Source organism: Pseudophryne corroboree, chromosome 12 (genome assembly GCF_028390025.1).
Source record: "Pseudophryne corroboree isolate aPseCor3 chromosome 12, aPseCor3.hap2, whole genome shotgun sequence".
Taxonomy (NCBI): domain Eukaryota; kingdom Metazoa; phylum Chordata; class Amphibia; order Anura; family Myobatrachidae; genus Pseudophryne; species Pseudophryne corroboree.
The window spans coordinates 114201533-114216492 of record NC_086455.1 but is presented as its reverse complement, the minus strand read 5'-3'; the positions used below and the strand labels follow the sequence as shown (position 1 = coordinate 114216492).

The 14960-nt window shown below is 46.8% G+C and overlaps 1 protein-coding gene across 3 annotated transcripts in view; it reads left to right on the top strand.

Moving 5' to 3' along the window:
* The window catches only part of BAZ1A (bromodomain adjacent to zinc finger domain 1A), a 284468-nt gene that overhangs the window by 216069 nt on the left and 53439 nt on the right, over positions 1-14960 (top strand). For all 3 annotated transcript variants that reach the window (XM_063947878.1, XM_063947879.1, XM_063947877.1), the window contains exon 20: positions 807-970. In XM_063947878.1, coding sequence (XP_063803948.1) covers positions 807-970 — 164 coding nt within the window. The remainder of the gene's footprint in view (positions 1-806; positions 971-14960) is intronic.

Here is a 14960-nt window from a genome sequence, read left to right as displayed (position 1 = left end):
TAAATTTAATTTATTTTTTTAATTTAAAATTTGGTTATTAATTGGTCATACATTTAAAACTAGGGGCCAAATGTAATTAAAGTGAGAGTTTCAGAAAGGTGAGAGAGTTGGTAAGGTTTTGCAGGTTTTTTTTAAAAAAAAAAACCTGAAAAACCTTACCAAATCTCTCACTTTCTGAAATTCTCACTCTATTACATTTGGCCCTAAGTGTTTAAACTCACACCTTCACTCTCCCTCCCCCTGCTTCCTGTTTAACATTTGGGGGAGTATTCAGTTAGTCAAAAAAAGTGCGCTTTCCAGCCGTTTGTAGGTCGAATTTACATTCGACCTATTCAAAGCCCGTTCCAATTTTTCGACTTGTCAAAAAATCCACCCGGTCAAAAACCACGTGGATCGGTGAATTTAATGCTGAACCACGTGTTTTGTCGAATTCACGGGCGTTTTCGGCAGGGGGGTTTTTTTCTGGTTTTTTTGGGTCCTTTTTCGCCCATGCCGATTCGACCAAAAACAAAAAAAATCCAGAAGGCGCTGCGAAAACAGAGCAAAAACCAGTCAAACGCCCGCTATTAAATACCCAATGGTAGAATTAGTGCCGATTTTCCAACTGTCTGAAAACTCTGCACTAATTGAATATCCTGCTTGGTTTTCAATTTACTGTTTGCAATAATCATTTCTGTTCATTTTACAATTTAACATTTCGGATTCCATGTTTGATTTACTTCTGTATTCCTTATTTCTCAGAATTGTTTGAGAGCTCTGTTCAATAAAGGGTGAAAGATTTTTTTTCTTTTTTTTCTTTGTCACAGGTACCTGATAGGCAGTTATGGCGACAAAGTCTTAATAACTGTACATATGAGCTTTTGGATGATGAAATAAAGGAGAATGGGACAAATGAGGATGGAATCATGAAACTGGAGGACGATGAACTAGTAGAGATGGAAATTGATACAAAGCAAAGCAATAAAGACAGGTTGGAGACCTTAATGAAGAACGACAAATAATATCAAACAAAGTTTCTATTCAGAAAATAATTTACAAGCTTCTGTGGAGAAAACTCTAATAATAGTACTGCAGAACTGCATTGGGCAAGTGATTTAAATCTTTCGATGGGGTGCTGGTGTGTAGTGAATTTGGTATCTGGTTGGATTTTCAGATATTACATTCACTGCTTTCCTGTCCATAGAAGACGGAATTCCCAGGTGGCACAGTCCTCCTGCACTGGACAATGTGTTTTCTCATTAGGGGGGTGTTTTTGTAAGAGAACAAAAACCACAGAAGTTTTGTCTTTTTGGGGGCACTCTAAACTAAGCACGGTGGCGTTCTATGCGTGCCACGCTATCTATTCTCCCTCCAGGAAGGTCGTGGACCCCCAAGAGGGAGAAAAGGTGTCGGTATGCCGGCTGTCGGGATTCCGGCGCCGGTATACTGTGCCCCGGGATCCCGACAGCCGGCAAACTGAAGACCACCCAGCAAGCACGTATGGCCAACGTGAAGATGTGACTGATAACGCAGTGGGAGTGTGCCCACGTGGTCATTCAGTTGCGCATGTGCAAAAGGGTTCTGCAATGTTGGAAGCAGTACAGCAGCAGACTGTAAGTGATAGTCTGCTTTTGGTGGGGGATGGCGATGGCCTCCGTTTGAGAAAACGGAGGCGCATTGCCAGCGTTTAGGGGGTGAGAAGAGGTCGAGGATCTCTGTTGCAGGACGCAGATTTCCTGGCCTCTGTGACGGACGGCTTCCTGTAAGCCCACCCAGTGGTGAGAGAGATCCGATACGGACATAGGTCAGGTCACTACTGCAGACTCCTCCTGTTGCATTATCATACAGAGCGATCACTGCTGCTTGCAAAGAAGCAGCAGTGATGGCAACTCAAACAGCACCTGAATTAGGTTCTAGGTTCATAGTGCGTACACACTGGATGATTTGAAGTGCGTACACACTGAATGATTTGAACAGTTGGCCTTTTCGATCCCTCTGAATCAGGTAAATCATTTAAAATGCCAGTTTTGGACATAAGGGGTTGCGTATGCTACTGATACTTTGGTATGTTCCCAGGATCCAGTGTTTCTATAAATTCATTGGGGGACTTGTATGCCCTCCCTTTATGAAAGTTTGTAAAAGTTATGTTTTTATTTCAAGGAGGTTTTTTCTTTTTTTTTTTGTTCTGTAACTATGTGTCTTAAGTTGAATAGTAACTTTAGTAGGATAGGAATATGGGAAAGAGAGGCGCTAACACCTTAAATATTCTAAAGATGTCAGTGTCCTGACGGAGAGTCCGCATACTTAGTGTGCAGTGTCTCCCAATGCATTCAGAGGGAAGGATTTAATGTATGTACCAAATATGCTGTTTTTTGTTTTGTTTTTCATTTATTTTATTTTTTTTTGTTTTGAGACCTTTTGTTTTGGGTTTCTGCTTTTGCTAGCACAAATGGATTTAAACTGGATTTAAATTAAATAGATCTACTTTAGATTGATCGAGTAATGCTAGCAGGCAGGTGAGACCTGATCCTTCCCGCCATTGGGACTTCTGGGGGAATTCCATTGATAAAATTGCAGTCCTGTCACTGGATTTCCATTTCATACCAGGTATCCGCAAATTGAATGCTATGTACTCTTATTATTATGTAATATGAAATGGTTCCTGGGAAACATTGTTGAAGCCCAGACTGTCCTTGACAGCCCTGATGAACGTTTTCATTCTCAGAACAGCACTGCCAATATAAAATGATAGATAATTGTAAGAGGCCACTGCCGTGTTTTGAAGTTTGTTGTCAATTTACAGGTGACTAAAGTAGGTTCGTTAGTCTTGAATTGATTTTATATTGTGAACACTTGAATGTGTAAAAAGCTTCAAACGCTATTGCCACGACTTTGAAAAGTTTTGACCTACAGGGGGATTTACTTTCATTTAAAAGACTCCCTGAGTTTATGATCTAGTTTCCCATTTTACCTGTTACAACTTCTGTGCTGGTATTAATTTTGTTTCCAGTGTCTGCGAATGCTTTCTTGTGTCTATTTCATTTCTGTGTCTACATTTTTTATTTTTCTCTTATGTCCTAGAGGATACTGGGGTTCCATTTAGTACCATGGGGTATAGATGGGTCCACTAGGAGCCATGGGCACTTTAAGAATTTGATAGTGTGGGCTGGCTCCTCCCTCTATGCCCCTCCTACCAGACTCCGTTTCAAAAATGTGTCCGGAGGAGCCGGTCATGCTTATGGAGGCTCCTGAAGAGTTTTCTGCATTTATTTTATATGTTTGTTATTTTCATGCAGGTTTAAATGGCACCAGCCTGCCTGCTTCGTGAGATTTTTTTTTTTGGGGGGGGGGGGGGGGGGGGCTGCTTCTTAGTACGCTGTACACAGTACACACACTGGCAAAAACAGCCTTAAAACAATTTTCTCTCCATTTTAAGCACCAGATTACCTCAGCCAGTATAATAAAGCGGGAAGACCGTGCACCATTGAAGGGTGCGGGGCCTTCACTATGAGAGGATCCAGCAGTTCACCAGCGCCATTTTCCCTCAGCAGTAGACACAGACGCTGACTGACAGGGACACGCAGCTCCTCCAGAGTGACTCCAATTTACCTCAGCGGTACCAGGAGGTCATAGCAGGGGGAGAGCGATTATTAGTTTAAGTCCCCTGTCAGGGTACTTAGTCTGCGACCCTGCTAAGCTTGACATTGACGATAAGCTTGCGGTCTGGGCTGGCTCCAAATAACTCTGTATCTCCCTGAAAGGCTCTTTGTGGGTTAATTGTGCTTAACCTTTTCCTGTGTGTGCTGTCACATTTACATTATGTCAGACAAAGAGTGTGTTTCTTGTACAGCGGAGTGTTCCTCTTCACCAGGGGGTTCATTACTGGGTACTCAGGGCAGTGCACCTTCCCAGAATAGCGGGGCTGCACCGGACTGGGTTAATTCCATTAAAGGAATGATCTCCAATATTTCTACGAAATTATCCCGCAATGAGAAAGAGACACAATACTTAAGACAGACTGTGGATGAGTTTATGAATAGAGACTCAGTCCCCAAACCAGCGTCTCAATCACCTCACATTTGTCCGCAAAAACAGTCTCTGGCCCATATTCTGCAGTCTGACACTGACGGGTCAAACATGGAGGAGGGTGAGGTGGATTTGGAGGGGGGGATGCTACTCTGTCACAGGTAATAGAAGCTCTTATAGAGGCTATCAGAGATGTTCTGCAAATTCCTGAAAAGGCGTCTGAGGACTGTGAGGAAACTTTTTTTACTGTGAAGAAGTCCTCAGTCACTTTTCCTGTGTCAAAGGAATTGAATTCCCTATTTGAAGAACCGTGGGTTAATCCTGATAAGAAATTTAAAATCCCTAAAATGTTGTTTCATCTTTTCCTTTCCCTCTGGAGGATAGGAAAAAAATGGGAAAATCCACCGATAGTGGACGCATCAGTCTCTAGGCTGTCACGAAAAATGGTATTACCTGTCCCTGGTGCAGCCTCCCTAAAAGACACATGTGATCGTAATATTGAAACTACACTCAAATCATTGTACACAGCTGCTGGGGTGGCCCAGAGACCCACTATTGCATGTGCAAGGGTCACAAAAGCCATTGCTAAATGGTCAGGTAACCTAATTGAGGGGTTAGATTCCTTGTCTGGGGGGATGTTGTTTTACTCCTGCAGCAATATACAGGACTCTGCAAACTTTATGGTGGAAGCCATAAAAGAGAGAGTCTTACTTAATGCACGCACCACCGCTTTGTCAGTGTCAGCACGCAGGGCTTGTGGTTACGCCAGTGGACTGCTGATGCGGACTCATGGAAAGGCGTGGAAGGCCTACCATTCACAGGAGAGGCCTTGTTTGGAGATGAACTAGACAAAGGGATCTCCAAAGCTACTGCATGGAAGTCTACATATCTTCCTTTCACAGCTCCCCCAGCCAGGAAAGCTTATTCAGCTTCAAATTTACAGTCCTTTCGGACGGCCAAGTTTAAGAGTGAATCCAGAGGTGCTTCTACGACCTCCAGAGGTCGTAGAACACCACGCAAAGCAGCAACTGCAGGTGTTCAGGAACAGAGGTCAGACTCTGCCTCCTCAAAGCCTTCAGCATGACGGTGGACCGCGATGCCTGGAAGGCTGTCAGGTGGGGGTCCAACTAAAATTCTTCAGTCACATCTGGTTACGTTTGTGCCGGGATCCCTGGGTCATAGATCTTATTTCCCAGGGCTACAAACTGGAGTTCCAAGAGCTCCCACCTCACAGATTCTTCGAATTAGGCTTACCAGTTTCACAAGAGGCAAGTATAACTTTACAGCATGCCATCCAAAAGCTGGTACAGACTCACGTCATTGTTAAAGTTCCACCTCATCTACAAAACAAGGGGTACTATTCCAACTTGTTTGTATTACTGAAACCGGACGGTTTGGTATGGCCGATTCTGAACCTCAAGTCGTTGAACTCGTTCTTAAGAGTGTTCAAGTTCAAGATGGAGTCTCTGAGAGCAGTGATCTCAGGTCTGGAGGAAGGGGAATTCCTAGTGACTCTGGATATCAAGGATGCGTACCTTCACATTCCGATCTGGCCGCCTCATGCTTATCTTCGGTTTGCACTGCAGGGCTGTCATTATCAGTTCCAGGCCCTGCCATTTGGTCTCTCCACAACACCGAGGATGTTCACCAAAGTGTTGGTAGAGATGATGTTTCTACTCCGCAAACAGGGAGTGAATATAATTCCGTACCTGGACGATCTTCTGATAAAGGCACCGTCCACGGAGAGGTTGCAGGACAGCATTGGTCTCTCAACCAAACTTCTCCAGGATCACGGGTGGATTCTGAACCTCCCGAAATCTCCCCTAGAGCCAACACGGAGGCTTCCATTCCTGGGAATGATACTGGACACTGAGTCGCAGAAGGTGTTCCTTCCGTTGGAAAAGACATTGGTAATCCAGTCGATGGTTGGGGATGTCCTGAAGCCAACCTGGATATCTGTGCATCTATGCATTCACCTTCTGGGAAAATGGTGGCCTCTTACGAGGTGCTTCAATACGGAAGGTTTCACACAAGACCCTTCCAGCTCGATTTGTTGGACAAATGGTCCGGATCACATCTTCACATGCACCAGAGGATCCGTCTGTCGCCAAAAGCCAGGATCTCCCTTCTGTGGTGGCTACAGACTTCTCACCTCGTCAAAGGTTGGAGGTTCAGAATTCAGAACTGGATTCTGTTAACCACGGACGCAGGCCTCGGAGGTTTGGGAGCAGTCACCCAGGGGGTGCAGTTTCAAGGAAGATGGTTAAGTCAGGAAGTCATCCTACCAATCAACATTCTGGGGAAAAAACATTGTGACATTGACAGCGGTCTTCATTTCGGGAGTAGACAACTGGGAAGCAGATTTCCTCAGCAGACACAACCTGCACCCGGGGGAGTGGGGCATTCACCCGGTAGTGTTCAGGTGCTTGACACATTGATGGGGATATCCACAAATCGACATGATGGTCTCTCGTCTTAACAAGAAGCTCAAGCGGTATTGTTCCAGGTCGAGAGACCCACAGGCAGTGGCGGTAGACGCTCTGACGACTCCATGAGTCTATCAGATGGTGTACGTGTTTCCTCCACTTCCTCTGATCCCCAGAATTCTAAAAATAATAAAAAGGGGAAATGGTTCAAGCAATACTCATTGCTCCGGACTGGCCAAGAAGAGCCTGGTACGCGGACCTTCTGGAGATGCTCCTCGAAGATCCGTGACCTCTACCTCTTCGCAAGGACCTTCTGCAACAGGGCCCGTTCATCTATCAGGACTTACCGTGGCTATGTTTGACGGCATGGAAGTTGAACGGCTGATTCTTGCCAATAGAGGGATCCCTAACAAGATTATCTCGACTATGAGCCAAGCCAGGAAGGGGGTAACGTCTAAACATTACCACCGTATTTGGAAGAAATACATCTCTTGGTGTGAGAGCAGAAATGTATTCTGCGGTGGAATTTCATCTGGCACGTTTCCTGCTTTATCTGCAGGCAGGTGTGGATGTGGGCCTACGTCTGGGTTCCATAAAAGTCCAGATTTCGGCCTTATCCATTTTCTTTAAGAAACAATTGGCTTCTCTCCCTGAGGTCCAGACGTTCTGAAAGGTGTTTTGCACATCCAACCTTCATTTGTGCCTCACGGCACCATGGGATCTCAATTTGGTGCTGCAGTTCCTCCAGTCGGACTGGTTTGAACCGTTACAGGAGGTGGACGTAAAATATCTTGCGTGGAAAACCGTCACACTGTTGACCTTTGCTTTCAGCAAGACGTGTGTTGGAACTTGGGGGGCTTTGTCTCACAGAAGTCCCTATTTAATTTTCCATGAGGGCAGAGCTGAACTCAGAACTCGTCCGCAATTTCTTCCTAAAGTGGTGTCTGCGTTTCTCATCCACCAACCTATTGTGGTTCCGGTCGTCACCGACACCTCTGCTACTTCAAAGTCTTTGGATGTTGTGATGGTTTTGAAGGTGTATGTAAAGAGAACAGCTCGTCACAGAAAATCAGACTCTGTTTGTTCTTTATGATCCCAATAAAATTGGGTGTCCTGCTTCAAAGCAGTCCATGGCATGCTGGATCAGGCTCACTATCCAGCATGCTTATTCCACGACAGGTTTGCCGGTTCCAAAATCTGTTCAGGCCCACTCTACTCGGTCGGTGGGTTCTTCCTGGGCGGCTGCCCGGGGTGTCTCAGCTTTATAGCTTTGCCGAGCAGCTATTTGGTCTGGTTCGAGCACGTTTGCTAGGTTCTACAAGTTCATTACTTTGGCCTCTGAGGACCTTCGGTTTGGTCAATTAGTTTTGCAGGAACCTCAGCACACTCCCACGTTGTTTGGAAGCTTTGGTACATCCCCATGGTACTAAATGGCACCCCAGTTTCTCATACGTCCTAGAGGATGCTGGGGATTCCAAAAGGACCATGGGGTATAGACGGGATCCGCAGGAGACATGGGCAATTTAAGACTTTAAATGGGTGTGAACTGGCTCCTCCCTCTATGCCCCTCCTCCAGACCTCAGTTAGATTCTGTGCCCAGAGAGACTGGACACACACCAGGGGAGCTCTCCTGAGTTTCTCTGAAAAAATACTTTTTTTAGGTTTATTGTTTTCAGGGAGCACTGCTGGCAACAGGCTCCCTGCTTCGTGGGACTGAGGGGAGAGAAGCAGACCTACTTCTGTGAGTTAAAGGCTCTGCTTCTTATGCCACTGGACACCATTAGCTCCAGAGGGTCTGATCACTTGGTATAGCCTAGCTGCTCGTTCCCGGAGCCGCGCCGTCGTCCCCCTCACAGAGCCAGAAGAAAGAAGCCGGGTGAGTAACCGAAGCAAAGAGGACTTCATTACAGACGGCAGAAGACTTCAGTCTCGGAGGTACTGCGCAGCGGTTGCGCTGCGCGCCATTGCTCCCACACACAAGCGGCACTACATGGGTGCAGGGGGGGGGGGGGCGGCGCCCTGGGCAGCAATAATACCTCAAATTCAGCCTGTCAAAAGTAGTATACAGTGCATAGGCACTGTATACAGACCCCGGCCAGTATTTAAAAAAAATAGCGGGACATAAGCGCTCCATGAAAGGGGCGGGGCTTGGTCCTTCCAGCTCTACTCAGCGCCATTTTCTTTCCACTGTGAGTTGCAGAGACGCTGGTCCTGGCCTCCTACACTTCTGTCACAAGTAACAGAGTACTAAACGGGGGGGGGGCACAGCAAATTTTGGTGTTGATTATTATTTTAAACAGCGCTGACAGGCATTATTATATGCTTTCAGACCGGGTTGGGCGCTGGGTGTGAGCTGGCAAACTCCCTCTGTGTTTTCTCTGATAGGCCTTATTGTGGGTCTGTCCCCTATAGCCGGTGTGATAGTGGTGTCGGTACGAGTGTTGACATGTCTGAAGCTGAAGGCTCTTCCCAGAAGGAGGCTGGTGTGGGGACAGAACAGTGTGCAGGAGTGAATCTGTCGGCACCGCTGACTGCTGATTGGGTAAATATGTTGAGTGCCTTGATTGCAAATGTGGCTTTATTAAATAAGAGATTGGATAAATCTAACGCTCAGAACCAAACATGGAGACAATCCATGGAAGATGCTTTATTGCAAACGCAGTCTTCCTCAGGGTCACAGAAACGGCCGTTTACCCAAATAGCAGACACAGATACCGACACGGATTCGGATTCCAGTGTCGACTATGGTGATGCCAGGTTGAATCCTAAACTGGCTAAGAGCATTAAGTACATGATTGTGGCAATAAAAGAGGTGTTGCATGTCACGGAAGACCCTACTGTTCCTGAGACAAGGGTCTGTATGTTTAAAGGAAAGAAACCTCCGGTAACGTTTCCTCCCTCTCATGAACTGAACACACTCTTTTTGAAAAGGCTTGGGAAAATCCTGACAAAAAGTTGCTGATTCACAAGAGAATTATTATGGCATACCCGTTCCCCTCTGAGGATAGGAATAAGTGGAAGTCGACCCCCAATGTGGACAAGGCTCTAGCACGACTGCCCAAGATGGTGGCGCTTCCGTCCCCTGACACGGCGGCCCTAAAGGATCCTGCGGATCGTAAGCAGGAAACTACTTTGAAATCTATTTACGCCACTACGGGTACGCTGCTCAGACCTGCCGTAGCATCGGCATGGGTGAGTAGTGCAATTGAAAAGTGGGCAGATAACTTATCATCTGACTTGGATACCCTGGATAGGGATAGCATTCTTTTGACACTGGGTCATATCAGGGACGCTGCAGTCTATCTAAGGGAGGCTGCAAGAAATATTGGTCTCTTGGGATCAAGGGCCAATGCCATGACAATCTCGGATAGGAGAGTGTTATGGATTCATCAATGGAATGGAGATGCGGACTCTAAGAGGGCTATGGAGGCTCTGCCGTATAAAGGTGGTGTTTTGTTTGGTGAGGGCCTTGCGGCCCTGGTATCTACAGCTACTGCAGGTAAGTCATCTTTTCTACCGTATGTCCCTGCACAACAAAAGAAAACGCCTCTTTATCAGATGCAGTCCTTTCGGTCTAATAAATTCAAAAAAGGACGAGGGTCCTCCTTCCTTGCTGCTAGAGGTAGGGGAAGAAGAAAAAAGTCGCCGGCTGTGGCAAGCTCCCAAGAGCAGAAGTCCTCCTCGGCCGCTGCCAAATCAACCACATGACGCTGGGGCTCCACTGCTGGAGTCCGCACCGGTGGGGGCACGTCTTCAACTCTTCAGTCAGGTCTGGGCTCGTACGGCCAGGGATCCTTGGGTGCTAGAAATCGTGGTCCAATGATACAAACTGGAGTTTCAAGACGTGCCCCCTTACCAATTTTTCAAATCGGACTTGCCAGCTTCTCTTCCGGAAAGGTAGGTAGTATGCGCTGCGATACAAATGCTGTATCTACAGCAAGTTATTGTCACGGTCCCTCCGTCACAACGGGGAGAAGGTTTTTATTCAAGCCTGTTCGTGGTCCTGAAGCCGGATGGCTTGGTCAGACCGATTCTGAACATAAAATCCCTCAATTTCTTTCTAAAAAAAAATTCAAATTCAAGATGGAATCTCTCCGAGCAGTAATCTCCAGTCTGGAAGGGGGGGATTTTATGGCGTTAGTCGACATAAAAGATGCCTACTTGCATGTCCCAATATATCCTCCACATAAAGCTTTCCTGAGGTTTGCTGTTCAGGATTGTCATTACCAGTTTCAGACGTTGCCGTTTGGTCTTTCCACGGCTCCGAAGGTTTTCACCACAGTAATGGCGGAAATGATGGTGATCCTGCGCAAGCAGGGTGTCACAATTATCCCGTACTTGGACGATCTCCTGATAAAGGCGAGATCAAAGGAGCAGTTACTAAGAAACGTTGCGCTCTCCCTGACAGTCCTGCAACAACATGGTTGGCTCCTAAATTTGCCAAAGTCACAGTTTGTTCCGACAACACGGCTGTCATTCTTGGAACTGCAGAGAGTGTTTCTCCCGGTAGAAAAAGCTCTGGAAATCCAGAACATGGTCAAGGAGATTCTGAAACCGGCAAGAGTGTGTCGATTCATTAATGCACGCGGGTGCTGGGGAAGATGGTGGCAGCATACGAAGCCATTCCGTTTGGCAGGTTCCATGCCAGGGTGATTCAGTGGGACCTGTTGGATAAGTGGTCCGGGTCTCACCTGCACATGCACCGGAATATAAGCCTATCTTCCGTGGGTGTTTCAGTCGGTATATGTGTTCCCTCCACTTCCACTCATTCCAAAGGTGATAAGGATCATAAGAAGAACAAGGGTTCAGGCGATACTCATTGTTCCAAATTGGCCACGGAGGGCATGGTATCAGGATCTTCAGGAATTACTCATAGGAGATCCCTGGCCTCTTCCTCTAAGAGAGGACCTGTTACAGCAAGGGCTGTGCGTGTTCCAAGACTTACCGCGGTTGCGTTTGATGGCGTGGCGGTTGAACGCCAAATCCTAGCTCGGAAGGGTATTCCCGGTGAAGTCATCCCCACTCTACTTAAAGCTAGAAAGGAAGTAACGGCGAAGCGTTATCACCGTATTTGGAGAAAATATGTGTCTTGGTGTGAATCCAAGAAGGCTCCTACGGAAGAATTTCAGCTGGGTCGTTTTCTCCAATGTTTGCAAGCAGGTGTGGATGCGGCCCTAAAGTTAGGCTCCATTAAAGTGCAGATTTCGGCCTTATCGATTTTCTTTAAAAAGAATTGGCCGCCCTTCCAGAGGTTCAGACTTTCGTGAAGGGAGTGCTGCACATCCAACCTCCATTTATGCCCCCGGTGGCTCCATGGGACCTTAACGTGGTGTTGCAGTTTCTTAAGTCACACTGATTTGAACCTTTACGAAAGGTTGAGTTAAAATTTCTCACTTGGAAAGTGGTCATGCTTTTGGCCTTGGCGTCCATAAGGCGAGTGTCGGAATTAGCGGCTTTGTCTCACAAGAGCCACTATTTGATCTTCCATGAGGATAGAGCGGAATTGAGAACTCGTCAACAATTTCTGCCATAGGTGGTTTCTGCGTTTCACATGAACCAACCTATTGTGGTGCCTGTGGCTACTGAATCCTTGGCTGATTCAAAGTCTCTCGATGTAGTCAGAGCTTTGAAAATGTATGTAGCCAGAATGGCTCGTATTAGGAAAACAGAGGCTCTGTTTATCCTGTATGCTCCCAACAAAATTGGGGCTCCTGCTTCTAAGCAGACTATTGCACGCTGGATCTGTGATACTATTCGGCATGCTCAGTCTACGGCTGGATTGCCGTTACCGGATTCGGTGAAGGCCCATTCTACTAGGAAGGTGGGCTCATCTTGGGCGGCTGCCCGAGGAGTCTCGGCGGTTCAACTTTGCCGAGCAGCTACTTGGTCGGGTTCAAACACTTTTGCTAAGTTCTCCAAGTTTGATACCCTGGCTGATGAGGACCTCATGTTTGCTCAGTCGGTGCTGCAGAGTCGTCCGCACTCTCCTGCCCGGTCTGGAGCTTTGGTATAAACCCCATGGTTCTTTGGGAGTCCCCAGCATCCTCTAGGACGTATGAGAAAATAGGATTTTAATACCTACCGGTAAATCCTTTTCTCTCAGTCCGTAGAGGATGCTGGGCGCCCGTCCCAGTGCGGACTCTGGCTGCAGTACCTATTAGTAGTTATTGCTTAGGTTACATGACGGTTGTGTTTCGGTTAAGATCAGCCTGTTGCTGATTTTGGTTCATGCCGTTAACTGGTGTTCGTTAAAAGCCATGTTGTACGGTGTGTGGTGGTGTGAGCTGGTGTGTCTCTCACCCTTGGTTTAACAAAAATCCTTTTTCCTCGAAATGTCTGTCTACCTGGGCACAGTTCCTATAACTGAGGTCTGGAGGAGGGGCATAGAGGGAGGAGCCAGTTCACACCCATTTAAAGTCTTAAAGTGCCCATGTCCCCTGCGGATCCCGTCTATACCCCATGATCCTTTTGGAGTCCCCAGCATCCTCTACGGACTAAGAGAAAATAATTTACCAGTAGGTATTAAAATCCTATTATCCCCTAGGACGTAATAGAAAATAGGATTTTAATTACCTACCGGTAAATCCTTTTCTCGTAGTCCGTAGAGCACAGGTTCTCAAACTCTGTCCTCAGGACCCCACACGGTGCATGCTTTGCAGGTCTCCTCACAGAATCACAAGTGACATAATTAGCTCCACCTGCGGACCTTTTAAAATGTCAGTGAGTAATTAATACACCTGTGCACCTGCTGGGTTACCTGCAAAATATGCACTGTGTGGGGTCCTGAGGGCCGAGTTTGAGAACCACTGCCGTAGAGGATACTGGGCGCCCACCCGGTGCTTCGTTCTTCTTGCACGGTTACTTGGTTAAGTATTGTTGGTTCAGCTGTTGCTGTTCCTGTTTAAAGTTGGGTTAGCATAGCTTTCCTCTGGTTTGTGTGTGCTAGTTCGGAATTTCACCACTATCCTTTATATCCTTCTCTCAAAGTATGTCTGTCTCCTCGGGCACAGTTTCCTAGACTGAGTCTGGTAGGAGGGGCATAGAGAGAGGAGCCAGCTCACACTATCAAATTCTTAAATTGTCCATGGCTCCTAGTGGACCCGTTTGTACCCCATGGTACTAAATGGATCCCCAGTATCTACTATGGACTATGAAAAAAGGATTTACCTGTAGGTAATTAAAATCCTATTTTTATTTTATTTTTGTATCTGTTTGTATTTATTTGGAGTAGGAAATGGTGTTTGATGGTTTATAGACTATGCACTGTGTTAAGGGGATATCTTTGCATGTTTTGTTACTAATCCTAATTAATTATTTTCCTGCTGGAGCTATCTTCAGAGGACTGATGGTTTCCATCAATGATTCAGTAAGCAACGTTCTTAGCATGTACCATTTCTGCTTTCTTTCATACTTCCATGTTTATTTTTTTGCATGTAGCAAAAAAAATAAACCACTAAATGTACTATTTTGGTAGAAAACCTGAGCATTCTATCATTTAACATAGGGGGGGGGGGGGGGGGAGGGACACCCTTTTGGTGGTGATTGCCGCCAGTGGTAGCTTGCATTCCCCCAAAGACAGATAAAATCTGTTTCTTTTTCATCCACTAGGGGTCGCTGGAGTACTCTTGTGATATGGACGCTGCGTTAGCAGGGATAGGCACATTTTAAAAATGTTAATTAGTAACCCTCCACCCCCTCCATACTCCAAAAGTACGTCAGTGGGTTTTTTTTTTTTGTTCCTTTCTGGGATGGTACATATTGGAGAGTTCCCCACACTTTACTTTTATTTTTAACAAGATTTTTTTTTTTTTTTTTTATATACTCAATCCCTTCCCAGTTTATTAAGAAGCTTGGGTCCGGGATTGTTGGTGCTGCAGACTACAGCAATTGGCTTGTCGGCGCTCAGCAGAGGAGCCCCTTCATAGACCAGAATCAGCAGTAGCTGTTTCCAGCCTCAGGCTGCACAACGGAGCTGGACAGAGCTTAGAGAGAGAAGCACCGTCATAGCCTCCACTGGAGTCAGGTAACAGGCAGCTCACACTGCCGCCACTCCGTTTTATATGTATACTGGGGGAGCGGGGCGGATAGCTCATGCTGCCGCCCCGCCATGTGGGGTCTTTACTTTTTTTTTATATACTTAGAGGCTCTCACTCCCCAGCCCAGCTGCGTCGGGCCAAGCTGCAGCCGCTGGGCGCCCACCGCCGCTCCCCGTCTGCCTCCCGCGGTTAGTTCTCGCTTGCCGCCAGGTCCACACTGCCGCGGCTCGCCCCTTACTCAGTCCGCGGACAGCTCTTACTGCTGCCGAGGTCCGCCAGCACAGCCGCACTAAGCTGCGACGCTGAAGGGGGAAAATCGCGGGGGGGGGGGGGGGGGTATTGTGGGCGGGGGGCTCAGGGGATGCTCACATAAATTTGCTGTTTTACTTCCTTTATGCACATGTAAGGTCCCTGCTATCAGACTATTAAGCCTACAATACATGATTATGGGGATCTGATGTTTATATTACTACAGTGTTATACATACAGACCT